This window comes from Natator depressus, chromosome 3 (genome assembly GCF_965152275.1).
Source record: "Natator depressus isolate rNatDep1 chromosome 3, rNatDep2.hap1, whole genome shotgun sequence".
Taxonomy (NCBI): domain Eukaryota; kingdom Metazoa; phylum Chordata; order Testudines; family Cheloniidae; genus Natator; species Natator depressus.
In genome coordinates this window covers 33809728-33827731 of record NC_134236.1, presented here as the reverse complement: position 1 = coordinate 33827731, position 18004 = coordinate 33809728, and the positions used below count along the sequence as shown (strand labels likewise).

The 18004-nt window shown below is 44.7% G+C and overlaps 1 protein-coding gene across 1 annotated transcript in view; it reads right to left on the bottom strand.

Annotated features, from left to right (window-relative positions):
* MBOAT2 (membrane bound glycerophospholipid O-acyltransferase 2) overlaps positions 1-18004 on the bottom strand; it is a 219634-nt gene that overhangs the window by 55161 nt on the left and 146469 nt on the right. Inside the window, exon 6 of the mRNA XM_074947686.1 lies at positions 2702-2756. Coding sequence (XP_074803787.1) covers positions 2702-2756 — 55 coding nt within the window. The remainder of the gene's footprint in view (positions 1-2701; positions 2757-18004) is intronic.

The following is an 18004-nucleotide window of genomic DNA, read 5'->3' as shown; positions in this document are numbered from 1 at the left end:
CACTGCCTTTCCCTTTCATTGGCAGCAGATTCCAACAGAGATCCTGGGGGCTGGATGGGAAAGAGTGTACAGGAACTCATAACCCTGGGAAAGAACAAAGTATTTCCTCTTGGCTCTCTTTGACGTAGGGGGAAGAGATATTGGGGTTTGCAAAGAGGCTTTCACAGGGTCCATGTTAGCCTCATAGAGAGACAGGGCTACTTTTGACAGACCCGCCATGGTCAGAATGTCAACCTGACTATGGGAGGACTCCTTTACTACCTCCGCCTGTAAGCACAAATTTAAGGCCACCCTCATCAGTAAATTCTGGTGTGCCTTATAATCATAGTGGTAAGGCGACAAGCCCTCCCCAACATAGCCTTGTCTGGAGAGGAGGCCAGCACTGGCTGAGGGCACTCCTCTTCTCCCTCTGTGCTGACAGGATTCCCCCAAAGCTGGTTCCTGAAAGTTGGCACTGGGTTTCGTACTGGAATCCTGGTCAGATGCTGCCCAATGAGACGGAGGTGCCATTCTCTTGGAGGCCACCGAATAAGAGTGTCTCGAATGGGGTCCACTGGTTCCAAAAGGGTCATGGCCCACTAGGCCAAGCACTCAATGGCATTACTGTGCCCAGGTCCATGGCAGGATAGGTATGACTGAAAGAATAGCGGGGGCGGCTCCTCGGACAAGAGGAGTGTTGACTCAACCTCTGATTCCAGCGACAATGAGCCTCCCTCTAGTGACCAGGGAAGTGCAGTTCCCACCAGTGCTGGAGACGAGTGCCAAGGTGGGAAAGCCTGCATTTGGGCCAGCGTGGTCAGTTTCCCATTAGCTGGTACAGTGGGCCCTGGAACCAAACCGTAATTAGGGGCCATGTGCTCCCTCCTGCCTTCCAGCATCAATACAACCGACTCCTGTACTGCCGGTGATGCCAGTACCGACAGCGATAGCAGGTCTCTGGCTGCAGCAAATGCCTCCGGCGTGGATGGCACTGCAATAGCACGCGTATCACACTGTCCCTCAGGTGCTAATGGTTCATCCGGTACTAGACTCTATGGTGCTGACTGCTGTGATGCTGAGGCAGAGGAGTGACCTGACTTAGGTCAAACTCCGCTCTGCTCCCTGTGTCTGGTCTTTGGCATCAGGGAACATCCCCTCAGTTTCTCATGCCTCTTCCTCGGCACTGGGGATGGTGAACGGTGCTAGGAATCTTGCCTGGTGAAAGGAGTGCTCCTCACCGACGCCAAGGTGCTTGGTGCCAAGTCCGACTGGCTTGGAGGAAGGTCTCAGCACCACCTCTATAAGCAGGAACTTCAACCTGGTCTCCCGATCCTTCTTCATACGAGGTTTAAAGTCCCTCCAAATCTGACAATGATCCCCGACGTGAGTCTCCACCCAAGCACTTTAGGCAACTAGAAAGCTGGTCGCTCAGGGGCATAGCCTTGTTACAGGAGGCACAAGGCTGGAAGCCTGGTGACCGAGGCATGACTTGGCACCGAGTACAGACGAAATTCTACTAACGAACAGAGAAACACAAACTATACTAACGAAGACTAATTAACTACAGTATTTACAACTACTAACTATAAAAACTATCAGAAAAATGAAGTCCACTCAGAAGGCTTGCTGTAGCAAGAAGCACAGTTCCAGCGACCGTCATGGCCGGTAAGAAGGAACTGAGGGGGTGCGGGGTTGGCTGGTCCCTTTAAACCGGCGCTATGAGTGTGTGCCACCAGAGGGCACCCAAGCCACCCCAACGGGTACCACTGAGAGAAAAATTTCTGGCAACTGGGCTCAGGGCGTGTACACACCTACATTGGAATGGATATGTGCTAGCATTTGAAGAAGTTTTATACTCCATTCTAATGACAAATGTGGTCAGCATGAATATGCTGCAATAGAATGCCCTCCTTCCTTTTAGTGTTCCAAGACTCATCTTCCCATAATGCTATAACAAGAGGATTTCTCTTGTCTCATTTCATTTTGTGTGAGGGAAATAGTAAGGAATTTGAAATTAATTTATTTTAAAGTTGCTGGGGGTTTTTTAGTGCAATTATCTTCATGCCATTAAGATTTCTGAAATAACAGGTACTAAAAAGAAAATGATTTCTGAAGAGCAAAAATTCTCCACTTAGCTGATTTGTCCACCACAAAAATGGTCTAGGACTTCAGATGTTAGACACTTAAATCCTTCAAAAGCTATAACTACACTGTCAAATAGAGTAATCCAAAGCACTTGTGTACTTCTTTGATTGGACAGACACTGTGGCATAAACTAGGGTACTGACATCTATTAAAAAGTCTTCCAAATAAAGAAAGGAGGGAAAGAATCAAACTAAAAGTCGTAAAAGAGAAATCAGAGAAAAGCATTTTGTTTCTTTGATGGCTGTAACTCACATGTACTATGCAATTACCAACCACTGACAAAAGAGTACATGCTTTTATTCTTCATTATCAAGAAAAAAAACTTTAATGAGAAATTGTCTGTTTTAGTAAAAGCCCCGTAAGTAAAATGTAAGGTCTATTTCAGTAGATATCTTCCAAGTGCAAAAAAACCCACATGAAATTAAATTACAAATATACTGTACATGCAATCTAAACTAGAGCCAGCTTTAGATAACTGGACATCTTATGTATCAACTGCATCAGAGCTACAAAGTCTTCATAATCCATGCAAAGCATCCAAAACAGAAACTAGACTCATAAGCATAAGAAAGCCTACCTTACAGCCAAGCATCTCTGTGATGGGGTCAATTCTTCTTCCTTTCGAAACATTCCTGTAGAAGAGGGAAGAAATAAGCACTACTTAATCATTTCTTTACCAGAGAGAATGGGGTTTCCTTGTGTCACAGTTTAGGGCAACTGTATCTGTATTCCGCCCCCTCTCCTTTTGTGGTCCCTCGAGGGCACCCACTCTATGCTCCCGGCTGCCCAGCCATCAGCTCTTTTGCAGTAGGGCTGAAACTAGGAGTGCTGCTTGAAGTAATAATAACAAACGCAACATACATGGTTTCCATCATCAGCACTCCCACTATTAAAACTGCTCCAGCACCTCTGCTCTCTTAGGCAGACACTCACGTTCCTCTGCCTCCTGACCGGGAGCTTACCAGGCTGCACCGTTTCCTGCCCACATCATGATATTCCCAGCAAGCCAGACTGCCTAAACAGGCCAGCATCTGCACTTTGCTTTCTCTCTAAGGTTCTGCAGTTACAAGTTACCATGCAGCTCTTTTCTAAGCGAGCTTCTTTATTCTTACAGTGAAAATATTACAGAGTAAACATATTAAAAACAATAAAAGAACCTACACTCATGCTAATAAGTTTACCAGAGATCACCCCTCCCACAACTCCAAAAAGGGCTCTGGTATGAGTCAGTCCTTCAACCCTCACAACGGGGTTTTTCTGTGGTTACAAGTTCATAACAGCCTCAGCTCAGAATTAGTCCACCTATGCATAGGCTAGTCTTTCCTTTATTACAGCTTGAGCTTTTGATCTTGAAATGCTGGGAACATGTAATCAGTAGACAATGGTCCCCTTTTCAGGGTGTACCTTCAAAAGGCTGGGTTTTACATAACTGGAAATGGGGAATTTGCATTCACCTCCCCTGAGAGATTCCCCAAGCAAACCATTTGCTGCTGTTACTCCCAAAAGTCCATTCTTGTCTAGCACATTGTTCAATATAGTCCTTTGAATTTCATAACACTTCCCAGGGTTCACAGCCCATCCCTCCCCAAAGAGAAGTTACATACAATCCTGGCCCACAATCATACATAAACTATTCATTGAATACAGTGGTTTTCAACCTATGGTCTGTGGACCCCAGGGGGGTCAGTGTCTGCAGACTATGTCTAAGGAGTCCGTGAAAGGGTGTTGTTACCATAGAACAGTGGGTTTTAACCTGTGGTCTGCGGATCCCTAGGGGTCCATAGATGTTGTCTAAGATTTTCAAAGGGGTCTGCACCTCCATGCAAAATTTTTTAGGGGTTGCAAATTAAAAACAGTTGAAAACCACTGATTTAATACAATGGGCCCCATAACACACTTAAACTTAATTCAATAAGGCCTCCCAAAAATACTGCAGGAAACTGTGTCATAAATATAAAGGGAAGGGTAAACCCCTTTGAAATCCCTCCTGGCCAGGGGAAAGCTCCTCTCACCTGTAAAGGGTTAAGAAGCTAAAGGTAACCTCGCTGGCACCTGACCAAAATGACCAATGAGGAGACAAGACACTTTCAAAAGCTGGGAGGAGGGAGAGAAACAAAGGGTCTCAGACTGTCTATATTCTGTCTTTGCCGGGGATAGACCAGGAATGGAGTCTTAGAACTTTTAGTAAGTAATCTAGCTAGGTACATGTTAGATTATGATTTCTTTAAATGGCTGAGAAAAGAACTGTGCTGAATAGAATAACTATTTCTGTCTGTGTATCTTTTTTGTAACTTAAGGTTTTGCCTAGAGGGGTTCTCTATGTTTTGAATCTAATTACCCTGTAAGGTATCTACCATCCTGATTTTACAGGGGGGATTTCTTTATTTCTATTTACTTCTATTTTTATTAAAAGTCTTCTTGTAAGAAAACTGAATGCTTTTTCATTGTTCTCAGATCCAAGAGTTTGGGTCTGTGGTCACCTATGCAAATTGGTGAGGCTTTTTATCCAACCTTTCCCAGGAAAGGGGGGGTGCAAGTGTTGGGAGGATTGTTCATTGTTCTTAAGATCCAAGGGTCTGGGTCTGCAGTCACCTAGGCAAATTGGTGAGGCTTTTTACCAAACCTTGTCCAGGAAGTGGGGTGCAAGGTTTTGGGAAGTATTTTGGGGGGAAAGACGTGTCCAAACAGCTTTTTCCCAGTAACCAGTATTAGTTTGGTGGTGGTAGCGGCCAATCCAAGGACAAAGGGTGGAATATTTTGTACCTTGGGGAAGTTTTGACCTAAGCTGGTAAAGATAAGCTTAGGAGGTTTTTCATGCAGGTCCCCACATCTGTACCCTAGAGTTCAGAGTGGGGGAGGAACCTTGACAAACTGCCACATCTGTCACTCCTTGGTGATCCAGTGTAGTTTCTCAGGTTTCGGAGTAGCAGCTGTGTTAGTCTGTATCCGCAAAAAGAAAAGGAGTACTTGTGGCACCTTAGAGACTAACAAATTTATTTGAGCATAAGCTTTCGTGAGCATCCGATGAAGTGAGCTGTAGCTCACGAAAGCTTATGCTCAAATAAATTTGTTAGTCTCTAAGGTGCCACAAGTACTCCTTTTCTTTTTTATAGTTTCTCAGTTCCTCAAAAGTCTTGCTAACCAGAGAGATCAGACCTAAACTCTGATCCACATCCAGAAGTACATTATCATGCCATTACACTGCTCAAGACTGCTATTCATTACACATTTGAAGCACAAAATTGTTACAGTCAGAGACAGATTAAGGCAATCCTGAGCCCTAGATACACCATGACTGGGGCCTAGTGCAGTACCACCCTTGCACTACGGTCTCACTCCAACTTAAAGTGGCAGTGAGACGGGCAGCATCATAGATCCATTTAATCTCTTTTAGGAGCAACAACAGGTGTCCCCAGCCCTTTGAAGAAGCAGAGTCGGCAATTCAGGGACCCTCTAATCCTACCTCAGGAGCCAACATATATCTGTATGAGTGCTCATACCCTCCTGCCACGCACTGTTCCCTTTACTGGTGATGTTGGCAGGGGGCTCCTTGAGTAATGGATCTTGGCGTTAACATCCCACTAAGAAGCAAGGGCAGTTCACAAATCTCTGGGCTGTGAGCTCAGACTGTCTGCAGACTCAGCCAGATATTGTTGCATAACAAACTTAGTTCACATTTTCAAACTCTTCTTTGAAATTATGAGAGCTGGACACTTATTTTTTTAAAATGAAAGATCGAATTCTGTTGTCTCCATGAGACTCTAGGAGCAGGGGTTCTAAGAACAGGTCTGTAGTGACTATGCCTTACTTTGGCTTTATTTAAAGTAGGGTCTTTACAACCACTTATATGCATGGTGAATTCCACCACCAATCTCTGATGAAGCAGAGACCATGACTGGGGCAGCCTCTCACAGCCCCATTTCTTTCTTCTAAGCAGACCTGTGAGAATACCTTATCTTGGTCCTGACCCTCACACTGGAATGGGAAGCTGCTAAAGTCACTTCTTCCAACATCCAAATGAAGAGCTGAAAGGAGTAGATGGCATCCCACAGTCCTCACATCACCACTAAATAGGGGAACCAGCCAGGTGGCACCTCCTCTTTCCCACCATCACAATCTCACCTCACCTCTGTCCCGACACTTCAGCAGAGACACAGGTGCTGCATCACACAGACCCACACTGGAACACAGCCATAGGAGGAGTGAACTTTCAAAAGTGACTCTGAACTTTCAAAAGTGACTTCCAATCCCACACAAGGAACTGAACCTAATTTGAATTCACCACAACCAAACCAAAATAAAAATTTGATGTGGAAAGACTTTTATACTTATAGTACCTATCATATGTACATAAGAGAGTAGCCTGTATGGTTATAGAATCATAGAACTGGAAGGGACCTCAAGAGGTCATCTAGTCCAGTCCCCTGCACTCAAGGCAGGACTAAATATTATCTAGACTATCCCTGACAGGTGTTTTTCCAACCTGTTCTTAAAAATCCCTAATAATGGAGATTCCACAACCTCCCTAGGCAATTTATTCCAGTGCTTAAGAACTCTGACAGTTAGGAAGATTTTCCTAATGTCCAACCTAAGCCACCCTTGTTGCAATTTAAGCCCATTGCTTCTTGTCCTATCCTCAGAGGTTAAGAAGAACAATTTTTCTCCCTCCTCCTTGTAAAAACCTTTTATGTACTTGAAAACTGTTATCAGGTCCCGTCTCAGTCTTCTCTTCTCCAGACTAAACAAACACATTTTTTTCAATCTTCCCTCATAGGTCATGTTTTCTAGACCTTTAATCATTTTTGTTGTTCTTCTCTGGACTTTCTCTAATTTGTCCACTAATTTCCTGAAATGTGGTGCCCAGAACTCGACACATCACTCCAGTCAGGGCCATCCCAACCCATACGCAAAGTACGCAGCTGCGTAGGGCACCAGGAAATTCGGGGCACCAAATTTCCTGGTGCCCTACGCAGTTGAAAGCTGCTCCAGCCCCTGCTCCGCCTCTTCCACATGGCCCCTGCCCCTGCTCCAACGCAGCCCTGCCCCCACTCCAGCCAGCCCTTCCCCTGAGTACTGCAGCAGGGGTTGGGCTCCCTGCACTCACTGGTGGCGGTAAGTAGAGCGATCCAGCCCCAGCCTGCTCTGCTCCCCTGGCTCCCAGCTGCGCCGCTCCCAGCCAGGTCACTCCACTTCCCGCAGGAAGGAGCCAGTTTCCCCCCGCCGGAGGCCTGGGTCCAGCTCCCCCTGCTCCCCCGAGGAGGCCTGGGGCCCCACACAGCCCCGGCGGGCTGCGTAGGGCATCAAAATGGCTAGGGATGGCCCTGACTCCAGTTGAGGCCTAATCAGCGCAGAATAGAGCTGAAGAATTGCTTCTCGTGTCTTGCTTACAATACTCCTACTAATACATCCCATAATTATGTTTGCTTTTTTTGCAACACCGTTACACTGTTGACTAATATTTAGCTTGTGGTCCACCATGATCCCCTGATCCCTTTCCGCAGTACTCCTTCCCATTTTGTATGTATGCAACTGACTGAACCCTTAAAATTGAACCCTTAGATCAGAGGTTCTCACACTGTGGTCCGTGAGCTCCATTCAGGTGGTCCATGGACAGTTCCCTCTGAGGTGCGCACCTGGGCGGCCACACACGAGAAAATGAAGAGCCACCCACCTAATTAGTGGAGCCATGCAGGCGTGGCTCCACTAATTAGGTGCCTGGACCTGGAGAAGATGCACAAGTAAGATGAGGTGGTGGCCTTGGGGAGAATAGGGGGTATGTGGGAGGGGGCAGTGGGGTGAGAAGAGGGGATGGAGGGAATTTGGGACATGCAGGGCTGCGATGGCCAGAGAAAGAGGCGACTTTCCCCAACTCCAGGGCTGTGGCTGCTGGGGAGAAATGGCCCTCCTTCCCAGCCTCAGCTCTGTGGCTGTTGTGGCAGGGAAGAGACCCTCCCACACCTTCCCAGCCCCAGCTCGGGGGCTGCCGCAGTGAGGGAGAGAGGGCACATCCATTGCATTAGAAAGGTAAGAGTACTGATAGTAAAATATACGTTGTGTGCTTTTATTTGTAGGACAAAATAGTTTATTATTTTTTTTATATAGCGTTTTTATCCAAAGCATTTTACAACAGTTAGCTAATGGTACAAACAATGTTTGGGAAGATCATTAAGTGGTCCACTGAGACCCTCAGCAATTGTCAAGTGGTCCGTGAAAAAAAAGTTTGAGAACCACTGCCTTAGATTGAACCCATAAAAACACACACGTCAGACTCTTTTATGAGAATACTGGTCTCTGAAGTATTACATACTGTATTTTTGGTCTGACTCATTTTTCTTCAAGATAGAACAACAGAAAGCAGCAGCAGCAGCTAGGTCTGTCATAATGGGCTAGTACAGCACAGGACTAACTAAGGGCGGAAAAAGGCTACGGCTGGTCAATGAATGAATCTGATTACACAGTGAGCAACAAGTCAACAATCAAAACCAAAATGAGAAGGAAATAAACACACTGCTATAAGGACCTCCTCTTGGGGTAGTCCATGCATGTTAAACAGGGCTTTAACTGTATATTTATTAGCAGTGACTTAATCATGGCCTGGATGACTGATAGGGCAGGATGCCTATTTCCTCAGATATACTACATACAACAGCCCTTCAAGAATTCCCACTTCCATCTTCAAAAAGACATCCCTCCACCCACCCTCTCCCACTGGACTTCCCTGTTATCTTTGGTCTTCAGAAGGGTTACTGACTTTTCTCTTTTCCCCTAGTCAGGCCTAATGGGGTTTGGCAGCCCCATCCACTACCTTCTTTACATGCTGAGGGAGTGTCAGACGGCCTTTCCTCCCCAATCACATCTTACATGTCACAATCTTTCAGGGAGCCATCGAGTGTCTCCTTCAGTCTGAAAAAAGATCTGTGGTGGAGGAAGGGGACAGGAAGTGCCTCCCAACCAACACACACCATACAGCAGCAGAAGGAGGGAACACATGCTAATAACCATGCTCTCAGATGAATTCCCTGATCTATGCAAACTATTTACACAGCTCTACTTCAGTGGTCTTGAGCTTACCTCACCTACTCATGCACTCCTGGTCTGTTCTATCCCCACATTTGGTCAAGTGACAAAACAAAGGACCTACCACTTACCTCAAATAGTTTCTCTTCCCAGTTAGGCAGTTGCTATGTGGAGGCTGCTGCCTATCTCAATTACCACTACCATCTCATGTTTCTTTGTGCTTCCCTATCTGTTTGTCTGTATCCACCAGTTCTCTCTTGCCTTAGACTGTAAGCTCTAAGGCAGTAACACTCGTTTTTTAATCTGCATTTGCACAGCGCTTAGCACAATGGGGTCCTGTTCCATGACTGGGGCTCCTATGCACTATTGCAATATAAATAAATCTAAAATCCATGTCCACACTTCTGTTTCTCTTTAGCTCCTACACATTTCTGATGAGTTTGGGTTTATTCTGCAATTTTGTATGTTATATAGAAATTGCAATATATTTAACAACCACATTTATTTTTGCACTCAAACACTGCTAATAGAAGTGTGGTGCATATGTCTCACAGAAGTACAAATGCTATCTCACAATGTTATGAATTCCCACACACTGCCTGTTTTGGCCTTTTTCCGTTCGTTGCATGGCTCCTAATATAACATTCATGTTTGTACCAAAGTGATCTTATTCATTCAGTAAAAGACCCTCAACAGCAACCTCAGCCCAGGAACAGAGATATAAATAGTTTAGGGCTCAGTCCTGCAAGGTTTTACACATGTGCTTAGCTTTATGCTCAGGAATCGTCTCATTAAACTCAATGTGGCTACACGTAGCACGAAGTTATGCAAATGCATAAGTGCTTGCAGGATCAAGACCCGACCCCTTTTCACTTATACACCTTATTGACTGTACGACGACTGTTTGGCTACCTCCTGTGGTTTCATCAACGTTCGAAAGGTTAGGGTCATTCAGGAATTATCATCCTGGTCCCAGAATAGTTGGGATATAAACACAGAGCACTAGTCTGAAAGTCAGGAAAATTTGCTTCTATTCCCATGTCTGGCAGAGACCCGCTATGTGACTTTAGGCAAATCATTTCACTCTTCTGTGCCTGAGTTTTTCCATTAGTAAAGTGAGGATAATACTTACCCTTCTTTGTAAATGGATATTATAACTATTACTAAATTTTAATGTGGTCATTTCATAATGCATATTTGGGTTTTGAAAATATTTTGATCCCCTACAGGGGTTCACATCAGCATGACAGTGAAGCCATCACTGACAGATCCAATGTGAGCAACCTTGTCCCTCTCCAATGTGCAGCTGTTGCAGCTGATTCACACAAAGCAGCTTCTTCTAAACCCGTGAACAAAGCACAGCAACAGAAGCCGCATTAAGCACGCCTATCCTCTATGGAGCAGTCAGCTTCACTTCCATGACACTGCTAGGTTAGGAAACCAAACTTCTAATCAGGATTGTTTTCTGGTCTTTGAGTTCCCCTCACTGCAGCACAAAGAGATACTTACCAGCCTCCCATTTAGCCTGCTTGAAAGTTTTCACCTTTATGTGTTCAAGGAAATCTGGTGATACAGTCATTCAGAATAGTCACATTTCTAAAAAACAGTTAAGCATGAGGAAGTGTGGGGAGCATATCACAGGCTGAGCTGGACCTAAAAAGGATTTCAGTTTGAGGTGCTCAAATGGGTCTCCAACTACAGTCTACTTCTGATTTTCCAAAATCCTATTATCCAAACCTCTGCATTATGTGAATCCTTTCTTTCTCCCCCATGCTTGGATAATGCAGAAGTTCGGATAACAGAGCAGAGATCCCCGGCCATGGGGGAGTCCATCCTGTTGCTAAATGACTCCTGTGGCAGCCCAGGGAGCCCTATGCAGCTCTGATGTCATGGGAGTGAGTGAGAGAGGGCTGTGACAGCAGAACTACAGAGGACTCCCTGTGCTGCGGGTCCTGCCCTCAGAATTATTCGAACTCCCAGTTATCTGAATCAAACCCAGGTCTCCCATGCTCAGTGGCGGATTAGCCACTGGGCCAATGGGGCCTGCCCAGAGGCCCCAGTCAACTGGGAGGCCTGGAAAAAATCTGATGCTGGGTGGTGGAAGCTTGAAGCACTGGCTGCTGGGCAGGCAGGCAGGGCAGGGGAAGCCCCCGTGCCCCAACCCTGCTCCCCCGCAGCAGTGCTGGGCAGGCAGGGGAAGCCCTGGCAGCAGTGCCAGACGGGCGGGATGGGGGGAAGCTCCCACATCCTGGCAGCAGCAGCGGGTGAGGTAGGGGAAGACCTGGCACTCCGACCCTGCTCCCCATCAGCAACGTTGGGCAGACGGGGTGGGGGAAGACCCCAGCACTCCCTGACCCAGGCAGAAGCCGCTGGGTGGTGAGGGGAAGCCACCAGCACCCCCGAACCCTGTCAGAAGCCATGTGGCTCATCCGCAGCAGAAGCCACGGGGTGGTGGGAGAAGCCCCAGCGCCCCAACCGTGGTCCCCTGCAGAAGTGTAGAGGATGCCGGGGGGAAGCCCCAACACCCAGACCCCCACTGCGGCCCCGGGACTGGAGGAGCTCTCACTCCCCGTTGTGGCCGAAAGGCCATGGTGCGGGAACAGAGCTTCTCCAGTCTTGGGGGCCCGGAGGAGGGGAGGAGCAGAAAGGAGCAAACAAGTTGCAGGGGTTGCAGTGAGGGCAGAATGGGGGGACCCTGGTCGGAACAGGGGTGGGCCCCAGGGAAGGGACAAAAAGGGGTGGGGCCGCAGGCAGAAGGGGCAGAATGAGGGGTGGGATCGCAGGCGGAAGGGGTGAGGAGGGGCCCCCCCACTTGCTCTGGTCCAGGGTCCCAGGAAACCTTAATCCACCTCTGCCCTTGCTATGTAGATAATGGGGAGTTTACTGTAATCTCAAATCCTTACTGTTTGTAAAATATTATACATTATAGTCCAAAAGAAAAGACAGGAGATAACAGTTTTTGTTGTCAGTCTGGCATTGGCAGCAACAAAAGCAAACAGAACACAGATGTCAGTTGAATAAAATAGCACAGGCATGTACTGTAATCATGAAGTTACTCTTTTGAAAGTGATACTAAGGCATTAACCAAAATGTTGTCATCGATAGAGCAAAAGTTGCATGAGAGTTACAAAATAAGTTATAGATCAAGAAGCACTAAAAGAAAGGAAATAATCCCTAGTTTCCAAGAGGAGGAAGTGTCAAGTTACTAAAAAATAATCTAGGTTCACTGACTTATTTAAAGCCAAACGAAATAGAGCAGGTGCATTTGAGAAACACAGTCATGGGAAAACAGCTGCTACTTTTTGTTGTGAACCTGCTAACATTTATTAAATGGGAACTCATCTTGTCATGATGGTCCATGAACAAAAGAGATGTAATAAGTAGTAGACTTGGAAAACAAAATGTAATTTCTAAAATTTTCATTATGATCTTTAAATTTTTTTTTAAAAAACCTATATTTTAAAAAGCAAGTGAATGGATGGAGGGCTACTTATAGGATTCCTGGGTTTTAAGACATGCTAAACTAGTGATAAAAGTATTTGAAAGTTTTGAATGATGTGCTAGAGTTCTTTTACTAAACACAAAGAGTGTTTGCAGTTGGGAAAAGAAGAGGGTGAAGAAAGGCTCAAGATAAACAAAAATAGAGGGAATTATTTATACCAATATGGAAAGAAACATTCGTCAGAACTTAAGTTTATGAGAATTAATAATGACTGCCAGAACTACTGCTACAAGTACATCTGATATGGTACTATGCACCACAATCTGAGTGGGCAGCTAGTCAAATTTCCGGCTACTACCAACCAATGTGAACTGTACTATGTTTATGATTTGTTTTTTCCCTTTGAGCTATCTCCATAGTTTTTATTGTGCAACTCGTCTTTAGAAGATGCCATTAGACTTTCCAGGATTGATAAATATGGCTGTAACCTATATAAATGTCTAATCCATTCTCAAATTTCTGTAAACTCCGTGTCTCAATGATTTCATATAGCAATGAGTTCCACAGTTTAACGGCATTGCATTGTATTGAAAAATATTTGTCTACCAGCTTTTGAGCCACTGCCTTTCACTTTCATTGCACATTCCTTTGTATGTTGGAGGTTCCTGTATTATGACAGAGGGTAAATAGAAAGGCCTGGTTACCCTATTTACACACCACTGAGTATCTCTGTATCTCTGCACCGGTATTTATCCAACCACAACTCCATAATTATTCTTCCCCATGTGCATTACCTTTTATTTGTCAACAATACATTTCTCTGCCGCTGTGCTCCTGTACACCCAGTTTTGTTAGGCCATATCTACACTACAGACTTCTGCCAGTTTTGCTATGTCAGTCAGGCTGTGAAGAGGTGTGATTCTTGACCAACTTAGTCATGTTAGCAAAACCCCCTAGTGGAGATGCAGTTATCCAAGGACAACCACAAGTTTACAAGTATATTATTAATTATTTATATTACCATGGCACCTAGAAGCCTTAGTCATAGACCAAGGCCCCAGTCATAGATCAGGACCCCATTGTGCTTGTCATAGGCGATTACTTGCAGCTCGATTGATTGTCTTCCATAAAATGACCACTGGGGGATCCGCAGGTGGCTAATGAGACCTGGGATCCACAGATCTTGTCACAATTGAGGCAGATATTTCCCAATGGAAAGGGTAGAGCTGGATTGTTGAGTTGGACTGCAGCGTGTTCTTTTTGCTTTTCCTTGTTCTCCATTTCCTGTTGTCTCTCGAAATACTGGGATCCTTGCCACAAGGTCCTTTTCCATTTTGGTCAGTCAAGGGCTTGGGTTTCCCATGAGTTTATGTCAATATTGCACTTCTTCATGTTGTCTTTGAGGATGTCTTTGAAGCGCCTTTTTTGCCTGACCTTTGTCTATTGAGCATGGCTCAGTTGTGAGAACGTGACCTGCTTTGGGAATCAATTTTCTGGCATTCAAAGAACATAACCAGCCCAACAGAGTTGGTGGTAGATAATCATAGTTTCAATGCTAGAGGTTTAGGCTTGGAACAGAACACTGATGTTGGTGTGTCCCACTTGATTTGGAAGATCCTGCAGACGTAGCGTTAATTCTATTGTTCAAGAATCTTGAGGCATCTACTGTACATGACACAGGTTTCGGCACTGTACAACATAGCAGTGATAACAACAGCTTGGTACACAGGAAGCTTGGTTTGGTTCTTGATGCCATGATCTTCGAAGACATGTTTTCTGAAGCATCCGAAAGCTGCACTGGCACATTGAAGGCAGTGTTGAATTTCCTTGTCAATGTCAGCTTTCTGTGACAGAGAGCTGCTGAGGTAAAGGAAGTGCTCAACATTCTCCAGGGTCTTTTTATTGATCTGAATTACAGGAGCAGGATCATGGTGATCTGGAACCTGTTGGTGGAGTACTTTAGTTTTCTTGTTGTTGAGTCTGAGGCCGAGTTGGTTGTAGGCCCCAGAGAAAATGTCGACTATTTTTTGAAGATCTTCTTCTGAGTGGGCACACAAAGCACAGTCATCCACATGTTGGAGTTAAATGACTGATTTGGTGATAGTCTTTATCATGGATTGGAGACAAATGAGGTTAAAGAGCTTGCTGTCCATTCTGTATTGAATGTCAAGTCTGGAGGGGAGCTTGTCAGCCATGAGAAGGAGGGTGACAGTAAGAAAGATGGAGAAAAGGGTTGGAGCAATGACACAGCCTTACTTAACTCCTGTCTGTACTCGGGAGGGCTCCATTTCAGATCCATTGCTGGTGACCATCACAGGCATGTTGTCATGGAGGAGTAAGAGGATGGCAACAAATTTTGGCAGGCATCCAAATTAAAGAATTCTCCCCAGAGCCTGAAGACCACCACTCCACCACTGATGAAATCGAATGCTTTCATGAGGTCGATGAAGGCCATGTACAGAGGTGGATGTTGCTTGCAGCACTTTTCCTGAACTTGGAGGGCAGTGAAGTCATAGACCATGACCCCATTGTGCTAGACACTGTGCAAACAGTTTATTTCACTCGTGGGGGTGATTTTATGACATTGGTACAAAGCACAGCTTCACCAGTATGGCTGCATCCACACTAAGGAGTGCTTTGCAAATATCCAGGGTTCCCAACTTATAAAAACCTTAATGTCAATGGTATTATGTTTGTTTGTCAATGATAGATGTTTGTTTTCATTTTAGGAGCAGAGAGAGAGAGAACCATTTTTTTTTACATATATTTGATGTATCATATAAAATTACACAGCAAAATGAGAAACATTTTGGCATAAAGAAGAATCAACTTTAACCCATGCTAACATTCATCCATCTATGCAGCTAGCCACCCACATATCCACTCACAGTGTCTCACTCAGCCCAGTCTGTTACTTATTCATTTCTAGATTGTGTTACCAATTATTCTCTTAGAACTTACACTCACCCCTAAAGAATTTTAATCCTCCATTCTACCATTTACTTTATATAGGAGATGCTTTTTAAAAAATTAAATCTCTGCCATTTTTTGTAGCCACTTTATGAAAATGAAAACATTCTTCTATCTCCCTCATAATGGGCCTTGTGGTACAAAAAAGCAATTGTAATTCATTTATTCAACGTATTGATTGTTTTGCATATTACCAAAATAAATCATTTGATATAACTCAGGTCTGTGACACTGTACAAGCCAGATTTCCTATTTTTGTGTTTGTGATGTCAGTCCATTTATACAGTCACCTGTTCCCACACACAAACTCTGCCCTTAAGGCTGCGCTGCCCTTTTCTTCCCAAGCACACAAAAACCCACCACACGGTTCATCTAAGTCTTCCTCAAGCAACAAAGAATAAGTATGAATGGGAACACAGTTTCCCAATGTACTCAAACTTTTAAATAGGGAAGTGCGTCATACCCAAGGTGCAACAGAATGAAGTTTAAGACTTAGTCATAATGTGCAAAGTTCTATGCTAATTTACAATATATGTGTGATGGTGCCCCCCATAAAGCTTTATGGAAATATGCTTATGAATGTATATATGACATAGCTGGAATATGTTTTATGCTACATATGCCATGTAATATATCTCTGTAAAGGTTATGATCTACTGAATATATTCATCCTATTTGTATGCATGTGTCATTGTTGTATTCGGAGTTATGAATATTGGCTGTATACTTGTCTGATTTTAAATAACCTTAGTAAGGCATTTGGTCAGCTTCTTTAGAAAGGAATTTGCAAAGTTAGTGTCCAATCAAGAAGCATTTAACAAGCAACGGATGTTGGAAGGCTCCAATCCACATAAGAAGTCTTCCTGGAGACATTCACAATACCATGTGGGCAATGGCTGCTGCCTGTAAAAAACTGAGTCATGCATGGACATGTGACCTGCCCAGGTGACTCCAAAACTCCATCTTGGAGCTGGACTTTGCATAGGAGAGAGGAGGGGGTCTCCATCCACAAAAGAAAGTCTATTTAAGCCCGTGGGAGACCCCTCCATTTTGTCTTCAGCTGGCTAGAGAGCCTCTCCACCCCCAAGAAAGAAACTGGAACAAAGGGCAATAACTACAGGGGGTGTGAGTGATTGCTGGACCTGGACTAGAAGGAGATCAGTCTGTAAAAGGAAGCTTACTTGAATTCCTCCAAGGGTGAGGTTTTTATCTGTATTCAGAGTTCTTACTGTATTAGACATAGACTTGCATGTTCTATTTTATTTTGCTTGGTAATTCACTTTGTCTGCTATTACTTGGAACCACTTAAATCCTACTTTCCTTATTTAATAAAATCACTTTTTACTTATTAATTAACCCAGAGTATGTATTAATACCTGGGGGGGGGGGGGGGGAGAAACAGCTGTGCATCTCTCTCTCTATCAGTGTTATAGAGGGCGAACAATTTATGAGTTTACCCTGTATAAGCTTTATACAGGGTAAAGCGGATTTATTTGGGTTTGGACCCCACTGGGAGTTGGGCATCTGAGTGTCAAAGACAGGAACATTTCTTAAGCTGCTTTCAGTTAAGTCTGCAGCTTTGGGGCACGTGGTTCAGACCTTGGGTCTGTGTTGGAGAAGACTGGCGTGTCTGGCTCAGCAAGACAGGGTGCTGGAGTCCCAAGCTGGCAGGGAAAGCAGGGGCAGAAGTAGTCTTGGCACATCAGTTGGCAGCCCCAAGGGGGTTTCTGTGATCCAACCTGTCACAACATGCAATATTACTGAAGTCAGAGAAGCATAGAATGGGAGCCAGGTTAGAATTTGCCCCTACAAAATTAGCACACAGAGTCTTCATTTTAAAAGAATGCACACTAGGCCCACAGAAAGGAAATACAGATTGTAACAAATGTAGCAATGTTCTTTAATAATCATTAATATGGTATCTGTCTCTGTCACTGGTGTGATGTTTCTGTACTGTATATGGGAATGGATATTTCACCCTCAGGGTATGACAGGATAGCAGAACCTAACTATCTAGGGAAAAAGGCCTTTTCTAATAATCATATAACTTACACTGAAGGATTGTTCAGAGATAATGCTAGAATGAGTAGCCTGAGTGATTCTAACTTGCTGTCCCTGGTGGTGGTGGTGGGGAACAATGAAAGCAGTTTGAACAAGATTGGCAGACTGACAGATCCCGACTGAGAATCCCGAAGAGCTTGTCTTCACTGCAAAGGTAACTTGAGTTATAACTCAAGTCCTGTCAACACACAGAAACCCTTCAACTCCCGTTCAGTGGTGGTGGTGCTTTTAACTCAAGTTGGCTGCCCTGAGAGGTGGCATAGGCTAAAGCTTGAGCTAACACAATTAGTCATCTCTAATATGGCATTCTAAGGAGGAGTGGCTAGTGCCACTCAAATATGACCAATTCTCCGATGTCTTCCCACAATTCCCTGGGACCATATTCTCTTG